General features: G+C 53.1%; 1 protein-coding gene and 1 long non-coding RNA gene across 6 annotated transcripts; one reads left to right on the top strand and one right to left on the bottom strand.

Moving 5' to 3' along the window:
* Nucleotides 1-153: 153 nt before the first annotated feature.
* LOC106781461 (uncharacterized) lies at nt 154-2,672 on the bottom strand. Of its 2 annotated transcripts, none has more exons than XR_001378063.2 (4): nt 2,532-2,672; nt 1,857-2,009; nt 932-1,157; nt 154-328 (listed from the first exon to the last, which is right to left on the bottom strand). It is a non-coding gene; the product is annotated as an uncharacterized lncRNA (long non-coding RNA). The 2 variants fall into 2 exon arrangements; XR_011423648.1 differs by lacking the exon at nt 2,532-2,672 and adding an exon at nt 2,152-2,260 and having other exon boundaries at nt 154-734.
* On the top strand, nt 961-24,184 carry SLC43A1 (solute carrier family 43 member 1). 4 transcript variants are annotated; one of them, XM_005598142.4, is made up of 15 exons: nt 961-1,188; nt 2,492-2,658; nt 9,360-9,537; nt 9,649-9,704; nt 9,836-9,912; nt 12,712-12,804; nt 14,451-14,584; nt 15,506-15,684; nt 16,813-16,959; nt 17,056-17,091; nt 17,325-17,463; nt 19,772-19,913; nt 20,168-20,241; nt 21,956-22,079; nt 23,442-24,184. In XM_005598142.4, exons 2-15 carry the CDS (start codon nt 2,505-2,507, stop codon nt 23,586-23,588), a joined length of 1,680 nt encoding a protein of 559 aa, XP_005598199.2. In that variant the 5' UTR covers nt 961-1,188; nt 2,492-2,504; the 3' UTR covers nt 23,589-24,184. The 4 variants fall into 4 exon arrangements, with proteins under 4 accessions (XP_005598199.2, XP_005598197.2, XP_070084794.1 ...); XM_005598140.4 differs by lacking the exon at nt 961-1,188 and adding an exon at nt 1,290-1,839; XM_070228693.1 differs by lacking the exons at nt 961-1,188; nt 9,836-9,912 and adding an exon at nt 1,758-1,839.
* The last annotated feature ends 974 nt before the right edge of the window (nt 24,185-25,158 follow it).

Here is a 25,158-nt window from a genome sequence, read left to right as displayed (position 1 = left end):
GCCACTCAGCAAATGTGACTTCCTCTCTTGGCTTGGTGGCTCAGCTGTTCAGAGAGCCTCTCTTCTCTGAGGTCTTCTTGGAATCTCCTGGGCAGTTGCTCACATTCCCACAGAGCTTTCCAGTATCACCAGTAACGCTCTCGGCACACTGTATTAAATTTACATCTGTATTTATTTGCCTTTGTCATCATCATCTCATTAATCAACACCACAGTCCAAGGAGTGACACCTCCCCTCCATTTTACAGATGAGGAAACTGAGGCTCAGGGAGGTTGAGACATTTACTGGGAATCAATAAGTGTCCGGAAGCATCCTTTCACCACGTCTTCTGAAATAATGACAGCCACCACCACAATTAACATTTATTATGCTTACTACATGCCAAGCACTGTGCTGAGCGTTGTACCTGCATCACAACCCCCAGTCAGAACCTCCACTTCCCTGCAGGTAGGTCGGTGCTATTGTCATCCGAATTTACAGAGGAGGAAACCGAGGCTCCGAGAGGTTAAGTAGCTTGCCCAAGGTAACCCAGGCCAGTCAGTTTCAAAGCCGAGACTCAGGCCTCCATCTGACTAACTCCAAAGAAACTCGTGTCATTCTGCCTCTCGGAAAACACTACTCCCAACTACACAGTTCAAGACCCCACCCAAGCCTGCCCTGCATCGCGGTCTGCGCGCTCCAGCCGAGTCGGTCTTTGTTTTGGCCAAAGATACAGAGGGCGCTGCCTGATTCGTCTGGGGGGCCGAGGGAGAGGGTGGGAGGCGAGAGTGGAAATTTTAGGTGCTGGGGCAGAGTATCTGGGGACCAGAAGGCGAGTCACGTGCGCGTGAAACTCGACCTAGGGGGAGGGGAAGGGAAGGGAACCCCCACCCCTACCTCGGGGCGCAGCACCGGACGGGTGTAAATACCACTATTAACTCGGCAGACTCACTTCTTCCATGCCCTGCTTCGCAGATTGGTGGCGCCCGGCGGGTTCCCAGCTCCTGAACTTCTTCCGAGGGGGCAGAGAAGGCGAGCACAGCAGGCTGTCGGGCTGAACCTCCGAGGCCGCAGGAAGCCAGCGTGCGGAGGAGTCCAGAACGCCGGTGCCGTTCGTTGCTGGGCCCCCAGGACACCGGACGCCGAGAGTGTGGACCCGCCACGAAGGTTCTGCGCTCCTGCAGGAGGCGCGTGTGCTCCCGATAAGAGGTGAGCTGTGGGTGGGGGAAGGGGTTCCCCGGCGGCGCTTCCGCGGAGCCACGCGGGCCGGCTCCCACCGACGCTCCCAGGCTCCGCAAGAAAAACCCGTTACCTGAGCCCGTGGGTCCCGCGGCGCATTGTCCCATCTCTTCAAGCGCGTCCCTCCCTCCCCTTTACTCTGGTCCCCCCGACTCCCCTCTTCCGCTGGGCCCCCCTCTTGCTGCACTTCCTCTGTCTAGAGCAACACTCTTGCCAGAGTTCGAACGGACCTGCGGGAGCGTCTGAATCTAAAGCTCCATTTCACAGATGAGGGTACTGAGGTCCTCCCCTCCCCGGCAGGACTTGTGCTGTCCTCCCCTCCCCTCCCTCTTGCCCTTCCCTGCCCCTCTTCTCTCAGCTTCCCTGGGTCTCACTCCCCTTGTGCTCCCCGCCCCCGCCGCGCGCGTTGTATCTCCTCCCGCGGTGGCGGCCGCGGCGGCGGGGCGCTCCGGCTCCTTCCCTCCCTCTGGTAAACACACCCGCCCGCCAGCCCATCCGCCGACACTGCCCTTATAAAGTCAGTGACCGCCGGACTTCCTGCCAGAGCCCGATCCCCCTCCCCGGGCAGGACGAGGCGGGCGGGCTCGGAGGCGCGCAGCGTGGTGCCCCGCGCCCTACCGAGTGAGTGAGGGGCTTACGGGGCGCCGTGGACGCTGGAGGGCCCGCCCTAGGTCTCCTTCCACGTGGCAGCTGTTGGACCGAGAGACTGTAGAGACCTGGGTCGCCTGGTGCAGAAATGGGGAGGGCTTGCTGTCCATCAGCCTCAGAGGAGACGAGTGGTCTCATAGGGGCTACAGGAAGGAGGGGAGGGGGTCTTAGGCTAGCCTCAGATTTCCCCTTCCTCCTCCTGCTTGCTTCTGGGGGACCTTCCTGGCGCGGGAAGCCGGATACTGCCCAGCGGTGGCTTCAGAGCGCGCCCTGCCCCTTGCTGACCTTTGGGGACTTGGGGTTTGGCCCCCAGGAGCAGGGCTCAGCGCGTCCCGGACTGGGTGGCAGAGCCGGCAGCGCTCCAGAAATCTGTTGCGCGCAGACAGGACCTTCCTTATCTCTGATAGTGGCCCGGGGCGGAAGCCCAGCGCCAGGTGCACACCTGGCACTGCCAGTGCGCCCAGGGCCAGATTGGCGGCACCGGCTGGGAAGCCCGGGGAGCTATGGGACCTTCGTGAAAGCCCCCTTGCAGGCTGGCTCGAGGGGTCTCAGGAGCCACCATGATGCAGGACCCTTCCCAAGGGTTGCTGGGGATTCCTACGCTGAGCGCTCTGTTCCTGTGCAGGCTCGTGGCCAGCATGGCCCCTACGCTGCAGCAGGCGTACCGCAGGCGCTGGTGGATGGCCTGCACGGCGGTGCTGGAGAACGTCTTCTTCTCTGCCGTGCTCCTGGGCTGGGGCTCCCTGCTGATCATGCTCAAGAACGAGGGCTTCTATTCCAGCATGTGCTCAGGTATGCTGGAGAAGGGCCAAGTCAGGCTGGGGGAGGGGCCGCAGAAGGGGAAGGTGGAAGCTGGAAAAAGACAGGTGGCCTAGTAGACAGAAAGCAGGGCTGCTTAAGCAGTTGGACACGCCTGCTTCTTGATGTTTTCAAACTTCGTCTAAAGAATGAGGGCATTCTGCCCTCTCCACCTTGTTTATTTAATCCAGTGTTTACTGAATACCAGGTGTCCTGCTGGGCATCCAGAGCCTGCGACTGACTGGCAGGATCCTAAGCCTTTGGCAGCCTCAGGTCTAGAGCAAGATGGAGGCTCCTGGTAGGAGGAGAGGGATTTCTCAGTAGGGCTGTTGTAAGCTGCATAGGGCGAAGGAGAGCCCACAACGGGGATTTAAATATAAAGGGGCTGCGCGCCTCCTTTTTCAGGACCTTTGAGCCCCCAGGTCTTCAAATCATCCCTTTGCACACAGTTAATAACCTCATTCCCCCTAGGCCAGGCATTGTGGAGGGTCTCTTGTCTTCCATTTCGGTCACCCTGGCTTTGTGTGAATTGCCCCAAATGTGGGAGGGGGAATTCTAACATTACTGAATAGTACTTTATTGTCTGGATTTACCACATTTTATTTATCCATTCATCAGTTGACAGACATTTGGGTTGTTTCCGCTTTTTGGCTGTTATGAACAGTGCTCTTGTGAACGTTCATGTACAAGTCTCCGTGTGGATGTGTTTTCCTTCGTCTTAGGTGCTTATCTAGGAGGGGATTTGCTGGGCTGTGAGGGTAAGCCCTCGTTCCTCGTTTTGAGGAACTGCTGGATTGTTTTCCAAAAGGGCTGCACCGTTTTACACTCCCGCCAGTGGCGGGTGAGGCTTCCAGTTTCTCCACATCCTCACCCACACTTGCTATTGCTCGTCTTTTTTATTATAGCCATTCTAGTGGATATAAAAGTGTTACCTTTCTGAGGTTTGGATTTGCATTTCCCTGATGGCTAATGATGGTGAGCATCTTTTCATGTACTTATTGGCCATTGGTATATCTTCCTGGGAGAAAGGGCTCTTCAGATCCTTTGCCCATTTTTAAATTGGGTTGTTTGTCTTTTTATTATTGAGCTGTAAGAGTTCTTTCTATTCTAGGTGAGTCCCTTATCAGTTATATGATTTGCAAAATTTTTCTCCCAGTGTGGGTCATCTTTTCACATGCTTCACGGTGTCCTTTGGAGCACGAAAGTTTTTAATATTGATGAAGTCCAACTTGTCTATTTTTTCTTTTGCTATTTGTGTTTTCGTGTCATGTTTAGGAAGCCATTGCCTAATTTTAGGTCATGAAGAACTACACCTCTGTTTTCTTCTAAGAGTTGTATAGTTTTAGCTCTTACGTTTACATCTTTGATCCATTTAGAGTTCATTTTTGTGTGTGGTCTGAGGTATCCACCTGGTGTTTTGAGTTGCCCTGAAGCGAGTGTGTGTCTGAGCCTGTTGTTTGGGATGATTAGAGGTGACCGGTGTGAACCCGCCTCCTTTTCTCAGGACTTACGCGTCCACACGTGGAAAGCAGGCATAATGTGTCTCTCTTCCCCCACCTCTCTTTCATTCAAGGGTCTCCAGCCTAAATCCTTGCGACATCAGGCTGATTGGGGGTGTCTGCCTCCGTCATTATGCCCTATCGAAAGCTCCCACTTTCTGCTTCTTAAGCCTCGTTCCTTGCGGTCTCAGCCTCCCTCTGCAGGGTCCTGAGAACACAGAATCAGACCAGGAGTCTGTGTCCCCATGGTGTGTGGAAAGAGACAGGCAGCATGGCTTCCAATTCTGTGATGTGCTGCTTGGCTGACTTGAGCCACTTACTGGACTTGCTTAATATTTCAGTTATCTTGCATGTAAACCAGGACCAACGATCCTTACCTCAGGAGGCTGTTGTGAAAATGAAATGAGGGCAAGGATACAAAATTCAGACTATAAGTGGGGGTGGTTGTTATGTCCTAGATCCAGCTTTGCCATCATTTGCTGTGTGATCTTAGGCAAATCATCTATCTTCTCTGGATCTCCACTTCCAAGTCTGTGAAATGGTGTGGACAACCCTCACCCTCCGTGCCACAGAGCAATGATGCGAGGACCAAATGATATCATTTAACAAATGTGGAGCTCATCATTGACGTGTTCACTCGTGTTGGCTTTGGGGTTCCCTGGCCATACCTGCTGTCTTCTCAGTGCTTTCTGCTCTGTCTTGAGGTATGCCTTGGGGTGGGTGGTGACCCACCTGTAGAGATGTCACAGACAGCTGAAAAGGGATCTGATACTCAAGAATTTGGCTAGGGGCAATTCAGTTCACCACACGCTACTGTGTATCCAGCATAAGTGCCCAAATAATAAAGCAGTGGTTAAAGTTCACTAAGCACTTACTATTTGCTAGTTTGATCCTTAGTCTTCATAACAAATCTGTGATGTGTTATAATAACCCCATTCTATAGAGGAGAAAGCTGAAGCTCAGAGAGGCTAAATAGCCTTCCTGAGGTTACACAGCTAATAAATAAGGAGCAGCATGAGGATTCAACCCCAGATCTGACCCCAGAACCCTTTTCGTAGGCTCATGGGAATAGAGTAGCTCTCCCTCACCTTCAGCTTAGAGTTCTCCTGGGGGCGTGCAGCCAGAGACAAGAAGTGTATTTTGGTGGCTGTCACTATGTCGGCTGCAGGAAAGGCAAGCCTCAGGGAGTGAGGAAGGGCTCGCTGACCTGGGAGACAAAGAAAATGCGATCATTTGGTGAGTGTGTGCACGGCAATCCCAGAGCCAGCCTCTCAGGTGGTTGCACCCACTCTCCCATTTCACAGGTGGGGTAACAGAGCCTCAGAGTTTCAGCAGCACAGCTGGCGGGGCCAGGATTTGCATGTGCTGAGTTCAGAGAGGATGCCTAACCACAATCCTGTTTGCCAGCGCTTCCCAGACCTAGTCATTTGTAGTTTGCCTTCATGATTTTACCGTTTCTGTGTGTCATAGGTGGTATTGTTGACTTAATACTTCCTTTTAAATCAACCCACTTTTAAAAAAATTAGCCTCATTTTAGAATATTCTTTTTTTAATTTTTAAATTAAAAAAAAATTTTTTTTGAGGAAGATTGGCCCTGAGCTAACATCTGTGCCCATCTCCCTCTACTTTATACGTGGGATGCCTGCCACAGCATGGCTTGACAGGAGTGGTGCATAGGTCCACACCTGAGATCTGAACCAGTGAACCCCAGGCCACCAAAGTAGAACGTGCGAACTTAACCCCTGTGCCACTGGGCCGGCCCCTAGCCTCATTTTAAAGTGTAATATCCTTAGAATCTTGGGTTTGATGTTATTTATACACACATGCACACAGATCATACATAATATATGTTTCTAATACATAGATGTATATATATATACATACATGTCTCTAACATACATACATACATATGTTTCTGATACATATATATGTATATGTGTGTATGTATATATGTTTCTGATACACATTCAAATAACTAATAACTATGAAACATCAAAAACCATTCTGTGTACCTCCTAAACCCATCTTGAGTGCCCCACCTGCTCTGTATACCACATTTTGGGAAACCCTGTTCTTCCTGGCTTCTAAACTCAATTCTATCATTAACTTACTGAATGCATTTTCCCTGTTCCACCCCATGCCTCACTTTACTTGTCTATAAAAGTGGGGCGGTTGGATTTCAAAGACCTCTTCTGTTGTAATCGGCACGGATAGAGGTCTTGGAGGTCTTTGTATCTTGGGCTGGCTTCCCTCTTAGGTCTGAAGACTGCCTTTATTCAACCACTCAGAGTGATCAGGCCTCAGGAACTAACTCATATTAGTCAAACTCACAAGAGGGTGATGGATAAACCATTCACACGAATGCATTCATTGGCCTTGAGTTATTAGCAAGTCACTGGGCCAGAATTCTCTGCCAGTGGAAGAACACATTTCCTGCCAGCACTGGCACAGGCTCAGGAAACTTACCAAGCTGCCTTGTTCAGGACAGAGAGGCCCTGTGGTGCAATGGAAAAGTGTTGGCTTTGGAGATTGTCTTGAGTTTGAATCTGAGCCTACCTGTGCAAAGCCGTATCTGTGACTGGGAGTTGCTTTGCTTCTCAGAGCCTTGTTGTCCACAAAATGGGCATCATTAGACTCACTTTTCAGGGTTATTGTGAGGCTTAAATGAGATACTATATGAAGAAGGCTGGCACAAAGTAGGTGTTAATTAATTGAGAGCAAGTGGGATTGTTTGAGAATGGAAGGGTCATTTGATTGTGAAAGAGGAGCAGGGACCGTGTCTAATTCAGGGGCTGCAAACTCAAATGCCAACAGGGGCCAGGCAGTTGGTAGTAATTGGACAAAGCAGGGCCGATGTAAGATGGCAGACCTCTGGGAGCTAAAAGAGAGGCTGACGTGGGTGAACCAGAGAGGGCAAGCTCAGGCAAAAAGGGGGGCCTCCACTCACCTCCATCAGTGGCCAGATCTTCTGACTTCTTAAAGAGAAGCCAGATTTTTATGTGGTCACTCCCTATTTTCAACTGGCACCTGATTAAAATTTGCAAGCCAAGCAAAACATATATGTGGGGCATTGCCTGTTTGCCACCTCTAGCCTAGAATTTGCATTTCTTCCTGCTTTACCCACTGTCCCAACACAGTGTGTGTCATACGTAGATGGCCAATAAGTGCACATAGATTGAATAAATGGGTGCAGACAAACTTGGTGGAGAAATGAACAGTGATCATAAAGATCTCTAAATTATGGGGCTAGCCTGAACCCCAGAGACTGTGTTGTCTAAACCCCTGACTGCTTCTTCCTGGTGCCTGAGCACCCTCCCCAGGGTTCCTGGCAGCTGGCGCTTACCTATGGGAAACTCTCCATTGCTCAAGGCACTCCGCCCCCACCCAACACCCCCCCCACCGCCGTTTGGCCAGCACTCATGATCTGAGAACTCTTCCTTATGTTCTTCCTTATGTTAAGACACAGATCACTTCACCCTTCTGCTCCCTGCATGCCCTTCAACTATCTGAAGTCAGGGGTCATTGTCACCACTGAGGGTAGATGCTTCCTCCTGTCCCAGCATTCAGGCACTAGCCTGTCCTCCTGTTTTGCTCTCTCTTTTTTTTTTTTTTTTTTTTTTGAGGAAGATTAGCCCTGAGCTAACATCTGCCACCAATCCTCCTCTTTTATTTGCTGAGGAAGACTGGCCCTGAGCTAACATCGTGCCCATCTTCCTCTACTTTATACGTGGGATGCCTACCACAGCATGGCTTGCAAAGTGGTGCCATGTCCGCACCCGGGATCCGAACCGGTGAACCCTGGGCCGCTGAAGCGGAACGTGCGCACTTAACCGCTGCGCCACTGGGCCAGCCCCTTGTTTTGCTCTCTTGACAGCACCTGTCACGCTTAAATCAGCATCCATGGGTTTTCTTTTCAGGTTTTTTTTTTGCAATTATTTTATTGAGGTCATAATGCTTTAGAACATCGTGTGATTTCAGGTGTACATTATTATATATCCGTTTCTGTGTAGACCGCATCATGCTCACCACCAATAGTCTAATTTTTATCTGTCACCATACACGTGTTTTCTTGTTTATTATCTGATATAAGCCCCATGAGAGCTGAGAGCTTCCTTTCTTATTCGCTGTGGGATCCTCAGTGCATAGAGAACAGGCTCACCACATTGTGACCCTCCAGGAAGGCCATCATGTGCCCGTTCATCCGCTATTTCAGAAGCACCGTCTCAGACCTGGCCCCGTGCAAAGCTCTTCGTTCACCTTCTCCAGTTGACTCCCCTAAGGAGCCTGTGTGTTAGGCATTCTCTGCTCCCTTTTACAGGCAAAGGGCTTGAGGCTCAAGAAGAGGAGGTTACTCGTCCAAGGTTGCGCACCTAGTAAGGATGGTGGTGGGAATTCACACCCTGCGCTCTCTGCCTTCCAGGCGCACCCTGAGTTAGCCCTAGGCAGTGTTGCCTAAGCAATAAATAGGAGGGGAGCAGCCACCTCATGACTCTCTGAGCACTGATGAAGTGGAATCACCCTCCTCCCTCCACCACAAGCCTTTTCATTAACTTGTCACGACTCCAAGTTGGCAGTTTACCTCGAGGATGAGTCTTCCAGGTGAACTTCTAAAGGGTACTGGAGGGTGGTGCCATGGTCCTGATTCTGTGCCTCTCTTTCATCATCTGGAGAATGGGATACCTTATTGGCTGACTCATGGGGCTGTCAGGAGTTAATACAGTGACTGTCGAGAACAATGCCTAGAATATAGTTAAGTGCTCAATAAATATTATTGAATGTCATTTATGGGAAAAGCTTCCTCTGAGTTTTAAATGAATTCTTACTAGGTCAATTGAGCATCACTCGCTGACTTTGTCCCCAGATTCAAGGGTGCTTCCTGTTTCGAGTCTGCAATCCCCTAAGGTTGGACATTGAGTGACCATTACAACTTGTTAAATACTTTGATGTCCGTTATCACGTTTGAGCCAGCTGAGGCCTCAGATTGGGCGTATGACTCTCGCTGGGTCAGATATGAATTGCTGTCATTTATGGAGCCCCTCCCTGCCAGACCTGACTCTAGGCCACCCCCAGAGTCACCTGGTTGCCAGTAAATCAGAGATATGGGATTTGAGCACAGGATTCTTGATCCCAGGCCGCTCCATCCCATGCCCAGCTGCTCCTGCTGTCATGTGCTGAGCCTTCCTTCCCCCTCCTCAGCTAAGAACACCACCAATGCCACCCAGGATGAGCAGCACCAGTGGCCAAGCTGTGACCGCCAGGAAGAGATGCTCAACCTGGGCTTCACCATCGGCTCCTTCTTGCTCAGCGCCACCACCCTGCCACTGGGGATCCTCATGGACCGCTTTGGCCCCCGGCCCATGCGGCTGGTTGGCAGGTGAGGTTGCCGAACCATGTGGAGCTGGAGGTCAGGGACTGGCACGGCAAGGGGTGGGGGGAGGCTCCGGGTGTTCACAGGTCAACCTGTCGCCCTCCCCTATCTCCACAGTGCCAGCTTCGCTGCATCCTGCACTCTCATGGCTCTGGCCTCTCGGGACACCGAAGGTGAGATGTCTGGCCTCTCATGGCCACACAAGCAAAAGATGGGTGGGATGAAGGTAGATGTTTACCCCCGCTCCTGCCTTTGCCTCCTACTGCTTATCAAATGCTCTCACCCACCCCTCACCCCTTCCCAGTTCTGTCTCCATTGATATTCCTGGCGCTGTCCCTGAATGGCTTTGGTGGCATCTGCCTCACGTTCTCATCGCTCACGGTGAGTACGACAGGCCCCGGTTTGGCAGCAGGGCACCCAGGAGTGGGGTAGGGGTAGGAGTGAGTGAGGGTCAGGGGGCAAGAGGATCCAGTGGATGCAGATCAAATGCACGTGTGTGTGAAACCGCGCAGGCTGCCGCCAAGGGTGGCCGTGAGGCTGTGTACAGGTGGATGAGACTGCGGGTCAGAGGATGGATGTCAGGGTGTATGTGTGTGTGTCCCGGGCCCATAAAGTCTACTGAGCTCTGTTCTAGGCACACGGACTTCAGCACAGACAGAGTTTACAACTTCCTCACCTTCCTGGAGCTTCCATTTGGGGGTTGGGGGAGCGAGCAACCTGCCAAACAAGTAAACTGATAAATTATGTCTGTAGTCATAAGCGCTGGAAAGAAAATAAAACTGGGTAATGGAATCGGTAGTGACGGAGGGAGCAGCTTGAGACAGTGTGTGTGATGTTGGTCATGGAAGATGGCGAGCAGGTAAATGTACTGTGTGTGTGTCAGATTGAACCAGAAAAAACTGCCCAACTTGACTGTGCCTGACCTACAAGAACGGCTTTTTTTTTTTTTTTAATTAATGTTATGATAGATTACAACCTCGTGAGATTTCAGTTGTACATTATTGTTAGTCATGTTGTGGGTACACCTCTTCCCCCTTTGTGCCCTCCCCCCACCCCCCCCCCCCCTTTTCCCTGGTAACCACTGATCAGATCTCCTTGTCAATATGTTAACTTCCACCTATGAGTGGAGTCATATAGAGTTCATCTTTCTCTGACTGGCTTATTTCGCTTAACATAATACCCTCGAGGTCCATCCACGTTGCTGCGAATGGGCCAATTTTGTCTTTTTTATGGCTGAGTAGTATTCCATTGTGTATATGTACCATATCTTCTTTATCCAATCATCAGTTTCTGGGCATGTAGGTTGGTTCCACGTCTTGGCTATTGTAAATAATGCTGCGATGAACATAGGGGTGCAAGGGACTCTTGGGATTTCTGATTTCAGGTTTACAAGAACGGCTTTTGCACACAGCTTGACCTCTTACGTATGTGTGTCAGTTTTGCGTGTGTTACTCTAAGTATGTATGTTGATGTATGTGAGTGAGTGAGTATAAGGGTTAAAGGCTTAGGAGTGTGTGGTGGGGGAGAGGTTCCTGGCTGGACTAGCCGCGGGGCCGTTTATCTTGGATGAGCTGAGCGCAGCCTGACCGCCAAACTGGATGTTTTTGGCTGAATTTCATCTCACCCAGCAGCCGCGTTTAATTCCAGCCGGGGGACGTTTCACAACTCTCTAAGGAAGCGGTTCCCTTCGTCCCCATCTCCCTCCCCCGGTAGCCCCTTTTTCACGCTGTGCAACTTGGCTCAGGGCCCTAAATCCCTTCTCCCCGCTGCCCTGCTCCGCACAGCTCCCGGCCTCACCTCCTCCCCTGCCCTGGCCAGCCATGGGGGCCTGCAGCCGCCCGCCGCCCCTCCCCCGGCCCCGCCCAGTAATCTCCAGCCAATGGCAGAGCCCGGCCCCTGCCCTGCCCCGGGCCCGACCCCGCCCCTGGGCCTCCGCGCTCTCGCTGACCCACCCCTGCCATGATGGCCGGTGCTGCTCAGCCCATCGCTCGGGGTTAGCCAGGGTTAGCCAGGGTTAGCCAGGCCGGCCTCGCGCTGTGCTGGGCGGAGACAGCACCCTTGGACCCTGGGTGGGTGGGGGGGCAACCAAAGAGCCCAGCTGCTCTCTGGGCCCTGGCACTTTCCCGGGCGTCCTGGGCAGTATGCCTTGCAGACGCAGGGTGCCAGGGAAACCTCTGACCAAGTGGGGGTCAGCTGGCTCCACCCCCTTTTCATAGCCACTTGGAGGCTGTTGGAGGACTCAGTTCTCTGTTTGTCCACCTTCCTCTCCAGAACGATTTGAGGTCCTCTTCTTGGCCTCTGTGGAGAAGCTTTAAACGTTGTATGGCGTGAAGGCCCTTCTCAGCTGTGGCATCTGTTGACCTGGGGCGTATCGTGGGGCTGGCGCGGGTACACAAAGGGTGGCATGACTTTGCTTTCCCCTCCTCCTCGGGCCTGGCTTCGGCCGGTGAGCAGAACGTACGATCAATTAATTCTCCACTGGTGGGAGTTCTGGGCCTGCTCTGCACGTCAGAGCCACCTCCTCTGGACACCTGGCCTGCCCCTGCCCCCTCCCTTAGTTCCACCCTCACCTCCCTAGCCCTTCCCTTGATTTGTCCTGGCTCAGCAGAAACTGTGGGCCCCTTTGGGGCCACTGGGAGGGTGAAGGGGCATGATTCTGTTAAAGAGCCAGCCATAGTCACAGCCTTGGGGTCTGTGATAGAGCGAGGATGGCCAGAACAGGGGAGAAAGTCATTAACATGCTCGGTCAACTTGAGTACATTTCTTTCCCTCTCAGGGCCTCAATTTTCTCATCTGTCAAATGAGTTGCCCTCCATCAGTGTTTCTTAAACACCCTTTCCATGGGTTATTACTAGGCTTCACAGGATAAAGGGGCTCCAGAGAATACTAACTTGGAAAATCCTGGGGTTCAACAACATTGACAAAATTTCTCTTTGAGGGCTCTTCTGGGAGCCTTCTAGATGCTAAGGGCATCAAGAGAGTCTGTAGGAGGGGGTTAGAGCAGAGTTTCTGACATTGATTTTGCCTGAGAACTTTTCTGTTGCGTCTCATGGGGCCAGTGTGCCTGGATTTCACTGTGGGGCTAGATGCTTCCAGGCTTTCTCAGTGAGGCTGGGAAAGGGGAGCCCTGGGCTGGGTCACAGTCTGCTCCTGCTCATGGGTGTTGCTCTCTTCCTTCAGCTGCCCAACATGTTTGGGAACCTGCGCTCCACCTTCATGGCCCTCATGATTGGCTCCTATGCCTCCTCTGCCATCACGTACCCAGGAATCAAGGTACGGAGCTGCTTGGGGCACCAGAGAGGTCACTTGGGTTTTCTTTTCGCCTCGACACAAGAACTAGGTGGGGCTGGGTGAGTAGTGGCTAGTATGTCCATGACCCAGTTCCTGCCTTGAGGTCAGTTCCCATCTGCTCAGGGAAATCACTGAGGCGTGATAGGAAGTCAGGTGGCTGCGGTTGACCGGGGGTCTGATTTCTCTTCTCTCCTCCTTTGCTTTACTGTTGTCCCAGTCCAGGCCTTCATCCTCTCTCCTGGGCCAGTGCAAGCTTTCTCAGCTCGTCTCCCTGCTTCCGAGCTCTTCCCTCTCTAATCTGTCATTCACATGACTTCCAGAATGACCTTAGATGGAGGACTGGCTCACACACCTGCTCTGCTTCGCCTACAGAATCAAGTCCAACCTCTTCACGTGCATTCAAGGCTCTTAATTCTCTGGCCTCACCCAACCTGTCCGGCCATATGTCTTTCCCCTGTGCTGGAGAGGCTGGTTGACTTGGGTCTGAGGTCACAAAGCTAGTCCATGCCAGGCCAGATCCCAGACAGGTCAGCCTGGTGGACCTGGAGCCAGAAGGCTGAGTTCTAGCTCTGGGCAAGCTTGGGCCGTCATTTCTTTCTCTGCTATCAAACGATAGCAAAGCGCTCTTTCAACTAGGCCGTAATGTGCCCCTCAGATTCCGCCTTACTGTTAATTGGTTTGTTTAGAAGGCACTTGCTCAGCATCCCCAAAGGAGTTGGAGAGTGTGGCTTGGTGGGGGTGGCCATCTATCGTTCAAGTAGCAGCAGCCACAGAGGGTGGCGGTTCTCCCCTCTCTCGTGCGGTGGGGTTTGCGGACCCAGATCTTACCCCCACTCATTTAGGGGTGTGGCCCTTCGAAGGTCTGTCCTGCCTCCATGGAAGAAAGCGCCCCAAGGCCAAGGAGGAGCGGAAGTTTCCCCGGGCAGCGCTGGAGCTCTGAGCAGGAGCCTGAGGGGAGGCAGAGGGTGGCAGGGAGGACAAGAGGAGTGACACCATCTCTTGGTACCTGGCTGCCCCAGTAGAGGGGCTGACACACTGGCACGGAGTCCCAGTCAATTCAGAACCTACTTGTCCTGGGTTAGGAGGCCTTGGGCAGAGCACTAGCACACCCCCTCCCCGCTCACTTGTTGCACCTGTGAACACCTGTGAAAGGCGAGATAAGCCGGTTTGCCTTTCCCCTGGAGAATGTGCCAGGAAGGAGCAGGATAAACACGGTTAGGTCTGGTAAACCTGGAGCGTTTGTTCTCTTCTTTCGTACATAAAATGAAATGACATTTTTGTGTGAAAACAAGCATGTGTATGGAGTCACAGGCAAAAATTTGTGTGCCTTTTTAAGATACGAATTGAGATTTCAAAGACATTTTGAGCTTGTGGCCAGTGACTTAGCGCCTTGTGGGAACCACTTCCACCTATTTAGGGGGCTGGGGTGAAAAAGGAACAGGATGGTGGGGCCTCTAGGTCTGACTCTAAACTTCTGCCCTCGGTTTCCTCATCTGTAACCTGGGCACAGGGGATAGAGTGGAAGAGACCTTCTCTAAGGCCTCTGAGGCCTGGGGTCTACCTCGGGTGGGAACAGCCGGGTCTGGGGTCAGGCAGCCTCTTCCGTGGGCCTTCCCCTCCTCACACAGCTGATCTACGACGCGGGGGTGTCCTTCTTGATTATCATGTTCACCTGGTCGGGCCTGGCCTGCCTCATCTTTCTGAACTGTGCCCTCAACTGGCCCAGAGAATCCTTCCCCGCTCCTGAGGAAGTCAACTACACGTGAGTGCCTGTGGTGGGGGCTGGAGTGGGAGGGGGACTCCCCCTGCTGCAGAACAGGAGGCTGGGGGTGTGGTGGCATGATGGACAGAATCAGCTTTGGAGTCAGAGAGACCTGGATTTCCTGAGCTTTCTGAGCTCTGCTCTCACATCTGTACAATGGGCCCGATCCTACCCCCCACAGGTGTTTTACATAGACCTGGCACATAAGAGGCAGTCAGAACATGGTGACTTTATTATTATTGTGCTTTCTGGGTTTGGAGGATGGGATCAGAGGAGCAGGGACCCCAGTAACAGCACCACGTGCTACGTGGACCCAGAAGGGGGCTACAAAGGACTGAAATACCCTACCATTTGTAGGGCAGCCTGAATGCCAACTTTCCCAACCCCCAGTCAGTTCAGCAGGGGACGGGGTGATGTTCCACCACCAAGCACATAGGGCACCAGTCAAATAGCTCATGTTTATCGAGTGTCTACTGTATGTCAGGCATGCCCTCAGACCATTCTCAAACAGCCCTGTGCTGGGGATTCTGTTATTAATTCCATTAATAACAAAGGCACAGGGAACAAAGTGACTTTCCTAAGGTCATACCATTGAAAGGGGACTGAATCAAAGGTTGGAACCAGGCTCTCTGATTCCAGAGTCTGAGTTTTTAATGCTGCCTCCGTGGCAACAGCCCAAGTGGAAAAAACGACTCATCCAGCCTTCACTTACTGGCTTCTGTGCTAAGCAGGGCCCTGGGCCAGGCTCTGGTGACCCAGGCACAGGCCCTGTGCTAGGAGCTTGTCAGTGGTCATGTCAGTGCTGGGTAAAGTGGGTGCTCAGCACCCCTGGGGCAGACTGGGACTGTCCCCTAGAGGCAGGCTGTTGAGGGTGTTCTCTGTGTGGCTGGGTCCCACATGCTCCGGCTTGGCTGCTGGCAGGAAGAAGATCAAGCTCAGTGGGCTGGCCCTGGATCACAAGGTGACAGGTGACCGCTTCTACACCCATGTGACCCTTGTGGGCCAGCGGCTGAGCCAGAAGGCCCCCAGCCTGGAGGAGGCACCTGATGGATTCATCTCATCCCAGGACGTTCGTGGCATCTCAGAAAACCCTCCTGAGAGTGAGTGTCTGGTCAAGGGGTGGGGAGGGTGGGTCCTCACGCTTAGTGAGCACTCATGCCTAAGCACTCATTCTCTCCCCTCTTCACCTCTCAGAACATCCCATGATGTAGGTGGGCCAGGCTCCCCATTTACAGAATGGAGGAAAATCAGAGCTCAGAGAACTCCGGGAAGTTCAGATTCAGGGTACTCTGCCGGATTCCTGAGATGAGAGAGGGAGGAGCTTCCAGAATGGGGCAGGGTCTCCAGGCCTGTGGGGAGCTGGTTTCATCAGGGCTCCCTGCAACTTCAGAGCCTCTTGCATCAGGTTCAGCCAGGTGAGCCGCCTCCAGGCTGGGCTCTTCCACGCTTGGCTGGCCGGCTCCCCCTGCCGGCCACCAGAGGAACCGCACCCTCTTTCTGCCTGGGCCCCTTCCCCAGGCGTCAGCTCTGAGATCAGTGGAAGAAACATGGACCTTGGAGGCAAGAGATGGGGGTTTCGGCCCCGCTCCCCACAAGCCATGTGACTTTGTAGATCACTTAACCCTGCTCTCCTTTTCCTCATCTCTTAAACTAGCATCAATAACACCCACTTCACAGGGAAGTCAGTTGCGAGGGTTGAATGAAACCATGGACGTGTAGGCTCTTTGTAAACTGCAGAAATGCTGTGCCCTTATGAAGGTGTTAGTCCCGCTGCTGGTCCTCCCACAGCTGAGTTATGGGCATGAGCTGAGTCTGGCCGACCTGCCACTTCGAGCTGTGTGAGCTCGGGCAAGTCATTGAACTCTCTGAGCCCAGTTTCCCATGTGTAAAATGTGGTAAAGACAGGGTTGTTGTACGCTTTGGTTAGATGGGATAATACACGTTAAGTGCGCAACGCATGGTAAGGCTTAATAAATAGTAGCTAGAGTTATTACTGCCACACCAAGCATAGGGTAGGCACCCAGAGGTCACGTGAGAATGTGCTGTTGAGACAGCTCTAGGGCTGGGCCAGAACTTGGAGGCCAGTGAGTCTGAACCCTTGTTTTTGAAGGAACCAGTCCATCTCCAAAGTCACATAGTTTCAGAGCCCCCTACTAGAACTGCATCCCCAGGACAATCAGACAGAATGGAAGAACTGGGCCTCAGGGGTGACCCTGCTATCTCCCCAGATTCTGTCCCCTTCCGCAAGAGTCTCTGCTCCCCCGTTTTCCTGTGGAGCCTCCTCACCATGGGCGTGACCCAGCTGCGGGTCATCTTCTACATGGCCGCCATGAACAAGATGCTGGAGTACCTCGTGACTGGTGGCCAGGAGCATGGTGAGGTGCTGCTGAGCACACTGGGGGTTGGGGGGCACAGGAGGGCCACCCTGGCTGAGCTCCTCTCACCCTGGCTTCTCCCCCACCTACCAACAGAGACGGACAACCTGAGACAAAGGGCGGCAGAGACAGGTAAGGGGATGAAAGCTGGGGCCCTGGCCCATACCCACCCTCCCACTGCCCACTCCACAGGGAGCCTGGATCCACCCTTGTCACCCTGGGCTTTTGGGGGAACCTAAGAATCTGGAGTCAGAGGAAGACTAGTTTGTACTCCCTCTCTGCCAGAAGTGGGTGGCAGTGCCCCCTGGGCTGCTGGCATCCATCATGCCAGCTCCTGACCCCACTTTTCTTCCCATCCTGCCCAGTTGGGTTCTACTCCTCCATCTTTGGGGCCATGCAGCTGTTGTGCCTTCTTACCTGCCCCTTTATCGGCTACATCATGGACTGGCGGATCAAGGACTGCATGGACAGCCCCACTGAGGGCACTGCCCTCGGAGACGCCAGGTGATCTGCACAGGGATGGTGACAGCAAATAGTCAGATGATGCTTTTCATTTTCTCTGTGCTTTCACATCCAGCATGTCATTTCACACTCCCAAGAGCCCTGGGAGAGCAAGGGTACCTTCCTATTTTACAGATGAGGAAACTGAGGCTAAGAGAGGACATGGCAGGGCCGGCCTGGTGGCGCAGTGGTTAAGTTTGCATGTTCCGCTTCTCGGTGGCCTGGGGTTTGCTGGTTCGGATCCTGGCTGCGGACATGGCACTGCTTGGCAAAAGCCATGCTGTGGCAGGCATCCCACATATAAAGTAGAGGAAGATGGGCAGGGATGTTAGCTCAGGGCCGTTCTTTCTCAGCAAAAAGAGGATGATTGGCAGCAGTTAGCTCAGGGCTAATCTTCCTCAAAAAGGAAAACAAAGAGAGGACATGGCATGCTTGATAGCTGACACTGAGTGCTGACTGTGCACTAGGCACCTTGCATTGTCTTATTTAGTTTTGCAACAGCTCTCTGAGGTAGGTACATTATCCTCATTTCACAGATGAGGAAGCTGAGACATAGAAAGGTTAAGTAACACTGAAGATCACACAGCTTTGAGTAGCAGGCTCCAGAACCTGTGATATAAGGGGGACACTCTAAAGTCTACCTAAGGCTAGGAAGAGAGAGAGTTGGTGTATTTGATGTCTATTGCTGTGTAACAAATTACCCCAAAACTTGGCATCTTTAAACAGCAAACATTGATTATCTCATTTAGTTTCTGAGAGTCAGGAATCTGGGAGTAACTTGGCTGGGTAGTTCTGGCTCAGAGTCTGACTGAGGCTGTTCGGGCTGCTATAGCAAAATACACAGACTGGGAGGTGCATAAACAACAGAAATTTCTCACAGTTCTGGAGGCTGGAAGTCCGAGATCAGAGTGCCAGCATGGTTGAGCGAGGGCCACTTCTGGGTCACAGACTTCTCGCTGTGTCCTCACCTGGCAGGAAGAACCAGGAAGCTCTGTGGGGCCTCTTTTAGAAGGGCACTAATCCCATGATGAGGGCTCTGCCCTCAGGAGCTAATCACCTCCCAAAGGCCCCGCATCCTAATACCATCACCTTGGGCATCAGGATTTCAGCATAGGAATTTGGGCGGGACAAGCATTCAGACCATAGCAGAGTCTCTCAAGGCTGTAGTCCAGCTGTTGGCCAGGGCGCTGCAGTCACCTGAAGTATTGACTGGGGCCCGAGAGCCTCTCCTCAGCTCAATCGTGTGATTGTTGGCAGGAGGTTGGGTTCCTCCCCACCTGGGCGTCTCCATAGGGCTGCTCACGACATGGCAGCTGGCTCCCCCAAGCAAGAGATTGAAGGGAGGGAGAGCAAGACAGAAGCTGCAGGGTCTTTCATAACATCGTCTCAGAAGTGACATACTATCACTTCTGTTGTGTTCTGTTGGCCATACAGAGTGACTGTGACTGTGGTACAGCGTGGAAGGGGACCACACAAGAGTGTGAATACCAGGAGGCGGAGGTCGTTGGGGGCCATCTTGTTGGCTGGAGACCACTGTTGGGTCTTGAACCGAGGTCTTCTGACTGCTTGTGCTTTTTTTGTGTTAATCCACATCGTCCCCGTTTGCCCCGAGAGGATGGGAGAGGGAGACTAGGAGAGAAGGCACTTCAGGAACAATCCAGTGGCCTCCCTCCCCACCAGTGGTGCCCTGGCCCTGGCGCCCAGCCTTCCTCCACTGCCCTCTGCTCCTGATGGCCAAGGTCCATTAGCCAAGGGCCCTTCTGTCTAGGACCAATGGGCAGCCTGCCCTCCTCCTAGCCTACTGACCTCTTCCCTGAGCCAGCTGCAAAGCCTTTCATCATGCTGGAGAGAGGGGCTTGCTGAGTGGTTAGGGGCCAAGCTGCTGTCCCCAGAATGGCATTTATGTTGCTCCAGGCTGGTGGGCAGAAACACTTTCCTGGGGCTTCTGATGAGAGACGGTGTGAGAGCTCCCCATGCTCCACCTTCCTTCCCATCATTGATTCACAGACTTCAGTGTGCATGTGAAATACTTGGGATCTTTGTCAAAATGCAGATTCCTGGGCCCCCTCCTGAGATTCTGAGGTCGGAGGAAAGGCCCAGAATATGCATTTTTAAGAAACACCCCAGATAATGCTGATATGATTGGTGGGGGAGCCACCTTTGGAGAAACACGGGGTTGGAGAAATATTTTTTTCCCCTTTTTTGCTGCCCTGACGGCAGAGGCACAGCAGAAGGGGGAGGGGCCAGGCTGAGAACCAGGGAGCTGCCGGGGAGGTGGAGGCAGCAGCCGGTGATGGCCTGTTCTCCTCAGGGATGGTGTTGCCACCAAGTCCGTCAGACCGCGCTACCGCAAGATCCAGAAGCTCACCAATGCCATCAACGCCTTCACCGTGACCAACTTTCTGCTTGTGGGTTTTGGCATCACCTGCCTCATCAACAGTTTACACCTCCAGGTACCCACTTCCATCCTCCCCACTCTCCCTGCCTCCAGGAGCTCCTCCAAAAGGCTGGTTCATCCAGCACCCGCCTTCCAGGAAGCTTCTCATCCCCGGGTCTGACTCTCTTCTGGGTTCTCCGGGAAGCATGTCCAGTAGGTTGGGTTGGTGAGGGGGCTCAAGGAGGCTCTGCTTCCCTCTTTACCTTACCCATCCTTCCTCCCACCTCCACACCTGCTCTTAACCTCTCTCCTCTTTCTTTTTGGTTTCAGTTTGTGACCTTTGTCCTGCACACCATGGTTCGAGGTTTCTACCACTCGGCCTGTGGAAGCCTCTATGCTGCAGTGTGAGTCAGCCTGGGCTGAACTGCCTTCTTCAGCCTTCTCCCCATAACCAGAGAATCCCAGAGCAGAGCGGATCACTCCTTAATGCCCACCTCCCCAGCATCCCTGGAATGCTGACATCTCAGAGTTGCTGGGGGTCTTGGAGGCTGTCTGGTCCACTGCCCTCTCTGAGCTCCTCCAACGACGGGGAGCTCATTTCCTCAGGGGCAGCCTACCCCACTGCAGGACGACTCCTCTGTCAGAAAGTCTTCCCTCTGAGGAAGCTGAAATACTTGGTTTGATGGCACTTTGGTCCTATGTCCGCTCTCTGGAATGGCCCCCAAAGTGGTCTCCTCATGTCAGCCCTATAGAAATTTCCAGAAGGCAGTCCTGTTTGTCTTATAACTTTCCTGCTTCATGTTGAACAGCCCCCGGTTCCCTTTCCCCTTCTCTTCTGGTTTCCGCTACCAGGCGCTGCTGAGCGACTCTTCCTTGTGTGTGTGACGGAGTAATATAGGACATTAGAACAGCGGTGACAAAATCATGACTGTCACTGAGCGCTGACTCCAGGGCAGGCACAGTGGGGGACACTTGACCAGCGCCCCCTTATTTAAACCTCCCTGGAGCCATCTCAGCTGAGGGCAGCTCCGTTTCCTTCGTCGCTCAAACCAGAACTTTGGAGTCGCCCTTGGCTCTTCTCTTCCTCACACTCCACACCCAATCTATCAGCCATCGTGCTGGCTGCACGTTCCACATGCCCCAAATCCCACCCCTTTTCATCCTCTCCACCACTGCCGTCCCATCCTGGATTATTGCAGCAGCCTCCCCGTCCGCCCTTGCCCTCCCTCAGGCCATTTTTAACACAGGAGCTGGAAACACAATAGGACATAAGTCCCTTCTTGTCACTGCATGGCTGCCCACCTTGTCTCACTCAGAGAAAAAGCCAAAGGCTTTATTATGGCTTAAAAGATCTGGCCCCTGGAACTTCTCTGCCGTCTTCCTTCCCCTTCCCTGCTCACTCCTCCCCACTTCTACTAGGGCTGCTTCATGCCTCAGAAACCCCAAACTCTACTCAGGGCCTTTGCACTTGCTGTTCCCTCTTTCTAGAATATTCTTACTCCAGATATCCACAAGGCTCATGCTGTCTCACCCTCTCCGGGTCTCTACCCAGCTGTCCTCAGTGAGGCCTCCCCTGGCCATCCTATCTACGTTGCAACCCCCTGACACCCCTACCCCCTTTCTCTGCTGCACTTCTCTCCTGAGCACTCATCACACATTTTGCATTTACCTGGCTTATTGTGTGACTACCACTCCGCCCACCAGAATGCCACCTCCTTGAGGGGCAGGTATCTTTGTCTGGTTCATTGCTGAATCTCCACGCACCTACAATGGTACCTGACACATGGTAAGAGCTCTATAGATGGTTGTTAAAAGAATAAACAAGCAGCCCAGTGAGGTTAGTGCAATCCCTGTTTACAGTGGAGGAAGTCAGGCTCAGAGAGGTTGAGTTACTTGCTGTTATCCCACAGACAATGGGTGTTAGAAGCCAGTTCGGTGGCCCTGAAAAGTCACAGCATATACCCTGGAGGCCAGGGACCGAAGAGCACCTGCGAAGAGCCTGAACTCTTAAGCTCTGCTGTGCTTGGCTAACACAGAGCGGGGTCTGGGGTGGAGGGCGGAAGTGGTGCCAAGCAGGAGACGACACGCCCCTCATGCTTGGCCCCCCTTCCTTGACAGCTTCCCATCCAACCACTTCGGGACGCTCACGGGCCTGCAGTCCCTCATCAGTGCCGTGTTCGCTCTGCTGCAGCAGCCCCTCTTCATGATCACGGTGGGACCGCTGAAAGGAGAGCCCTTCTGGGTGAGAACCGGGGGTGGCCTGGGGGGAGCAGGAGCCCCTTTCATGGGTGCAGTCGAGGAGTTGGGGGTGGGGGGCTTGTATATGATAGAATCCCTCCCTCCCTCTCATCTCAGCCAGAAGGCGCCCCAGCAGGCTCTAATAGGGGGCTTCCCAAGCGAGCTGCCCTCAGAACCCCTCATGGAGTGTGAAACATACAGACTCTCGCACCAGCCCTGATGGGCTAGTGGTTAAAGTTCGGTGCGCTCCACTTCAGTGGCCTGGGCCTGAGTCTCTGGGCATGGAACCACACCACTTATCTGTCAGTAGCCATGTTGTGGTGGCGGCTCACATAGAAGAACTAAAAGGACTTAAAACTAGAATATACAACTACATACTGGGGCATTGGGGAGGAAAAACAAAAATACAGATTATTCAGCCTGCTGAATCAGCGTCTCTTGGCCTGGGCCCAGGAGCCTGTTTTTAATAAGCTCCCAAGTGATTTGTGAAAGGGCCCAGTCCTGAGCCAACCCAGTTCCACCCAAGGCAGGGATCCTCTTTCCAGCAGCCCTGAAATGGGGTTCCTGCAAGCCCTCTTAGCTCAAACATCCTCAGTGGTTGGGCGCCACTCCTGCACAAGCAATACCTACAGCTGTTGGTACTGTTGGTATTTTGCTTCCATTGAACTGACATCTGCCTCCATAAAGCTGATTGTCTCTCCCTGGGGCCACCCACTCCCGGAAACCCTCCTCCTGCAAGAACAATGATGAAATGACAGTTACCATTTACTGAGCGCTCACTAGGTACTAAGCACTCTATGTACGTTCACTTAATCTTTGCCATGACAGCCCCAAGAAGCAGGCACTTAGAGTGGAGATGACTTGCCCAGAGTTGTACAGCGCGTAAGGCAGAGCGGGATGGGGGCCGAGTCTGAGCCCACGCGAGGGCCGCTGTGCTGGGCCTCCCAAGCCTTCTGTCCTCTTGGCTTCAGCCCCAGCTCCTTTAATTGCCTGAGAGCATCTTCCCACCACCCTGAATGGGAGCCCATTGTCAGCGTCCTCAAAGGTCAAAGTTCCCAGCCCAGAAGGTCCCATTTCAGGAGCAGCCTGACCAGCCCAGACTCCCTCAGTGGGGTCGCCTTCCTCGTATCTCCCCGGGGTGCCAGATCATGTGGGCACCAGTGTTACATGGCTGCTGAAGATTAAATGAGATCCCGGTGGAACAGTGATTGAACTGAATAAGTGCTAGCTATATTCATCATTCCGGCCCAGGACCTGGAGCCAAAAGGGCTGCCTTCTCCTCCCTCTGGGAGGCTAAGGAGAGTCCCCGCGGCTGATGAGGGAGAGTGGGTACCTACTTGACTCTCTCTCTCTCCTTGCCCAAAAGGTGAATCTGAGCCTCCTGCTAATCTCACTCCTGGGGTTCCTGCTACCTTCCTACCTCTTCTACTACCGTGCCCGGCTCCAGAGGGAGTACGCCACCCACTGGGAGAACCCGCTGAAGATGCTCAGCAGCCCCGAGGTGACTGCATAGACCTCTGAGGCCAAGGGACCTGGATGACAGGAAGTCAAGACCTGAGCAACCAAAGGGAATGCCTCACATGGCTTTTCTACCTGTAACATACGCACAGAGCCAGCGGCCGTGGATTTATAAATACCGAGAGAAGTTCTATTTTTGTAGGGACTTGCTAAAACGAAAAAAAATCCTAAAAAAATCCCCAAAGCAATGCTCCATTGACTGAAGACAGTCCTTGTGCTAGAAGCATTGGGTCTTCCTCCTCCTTGGACTGGATGCAGGGTGCAGGGCTGTCCTTTGTCTGGGCCTTCACCCTAGGGTCTGCCTCCTGGTGCCTCCTGGGGGCTTGTGGGGTCAGCAAAGCAGCTACTCCTAAGGTCTCAGCTGTGCAATGCCCAGGGTGTGCATGCATGTGTGCATGCGTGCATGCATGTATGTGTGTGTGTGTGTGTGTGTATGAAACAGTCTTCCCCTCAGAGGAAAGGGGCCTGACGTGCTGGCTGTGTCCTGGATGGAGTGCTGACTAAGCCCCTTCAGGGGTCTGGAGGGCGGGTTCCCTCCCTGGTGCTGCTTCTTGTCGGTCTTAGAGGAAATAAAAAGGGAAGTGAGAGACAGGCTGGTGTGTGCCTGTGTCTCGAGGGGGGTGTCTTCCCACACCCCCATCCCTTGTCCTCACCCAGGCTTGGCTGGGCATTAAGTAGGACGCCTGAAGTGCCAGCCTGTCCTTTGGCTTTCTGGCTCACCTTCCTGTTCTCAACCATGCCCTGCCCTTCGTGTCTGGAGGGAGCCCAGAGTCTGCCCTCAGCTCCTGCCCCCCACTTCCCAGGGTTTGGGGTACACTTGGGAGACTGGCCTTTTATCCATACAGGGGATCAGGGTAGGATGCTTTAGAAAGAATGCTAAGGGCTGACTCTCAAACTTTCCTACCAAAGCATCCGTGGGGATTTGTCGAAAGTAACACTTTTTTATAGTTGCCTGTTTTATCTTAAAACTTCATGCAAATTTTGAGCTTCACTTTATGCTATATTTATATTTACTTTTAGCATTAAAGAGAGGCTTTAAAATTACCTACATCAAGGGAAGACACCATCTTTGAGGACAAGGGACCTTCCAGGAGGATACACCGTATTTATCCCAATCCTACACCTGTTGGTGTCCCTGGGACAAGCTTTCGAGGCTTATGGAGGGATGGGGCAAGGAGGCAACTGACATTTCTTGAGGATCTGCCTGTGCTACATAGGTATCTCATTTCATCCTAACTATGGTCCGAGGGGTCGGTATCTTCCTGCTGTTTTGTAGATTGAAGAAAACCCAGACAGGTTAAGACACCAGACCAAGGGCACACAGCTGGTAGAGGGGGAGCTGAGCTTGGAACCTGGTTAATCTGACTCCCGAGTCCTAACTATAGGCCTCCCAAGGCAATCCGGCAGAAGGGCAGGTCCAAGCTTCTCAGTCCAGCTTTCAGCTGTCCTCTCAGGGGCTGAGAGTGACCTCAAAGGCCTTATCCACCGCCCCCCCCCCCCCCCACGCGCCGAAACGTTGAAGAAGCCCCAAATGTTAGCGCAGAGTGACATAGCTGATCCCTCGC

This window comes from Equus caballus, chromosome 12 (assembly GCF_041296265.1).
Source record: "Equus caballus isolate H_3958 breed thoroughbred chromosome 12, TB-T2T, whole genome shotgun sequence".
NCBI classification, from domain to species: Eukaryota; Metazoa; Chordata; class Mammalia; order Perissodactyla; family Equidae; genus Equus; species Equus caballus.
Note: the sequence above shows the minus strand (reverse complement) of the source record. Positions and strands in the feature narration are given on the sequence as shown.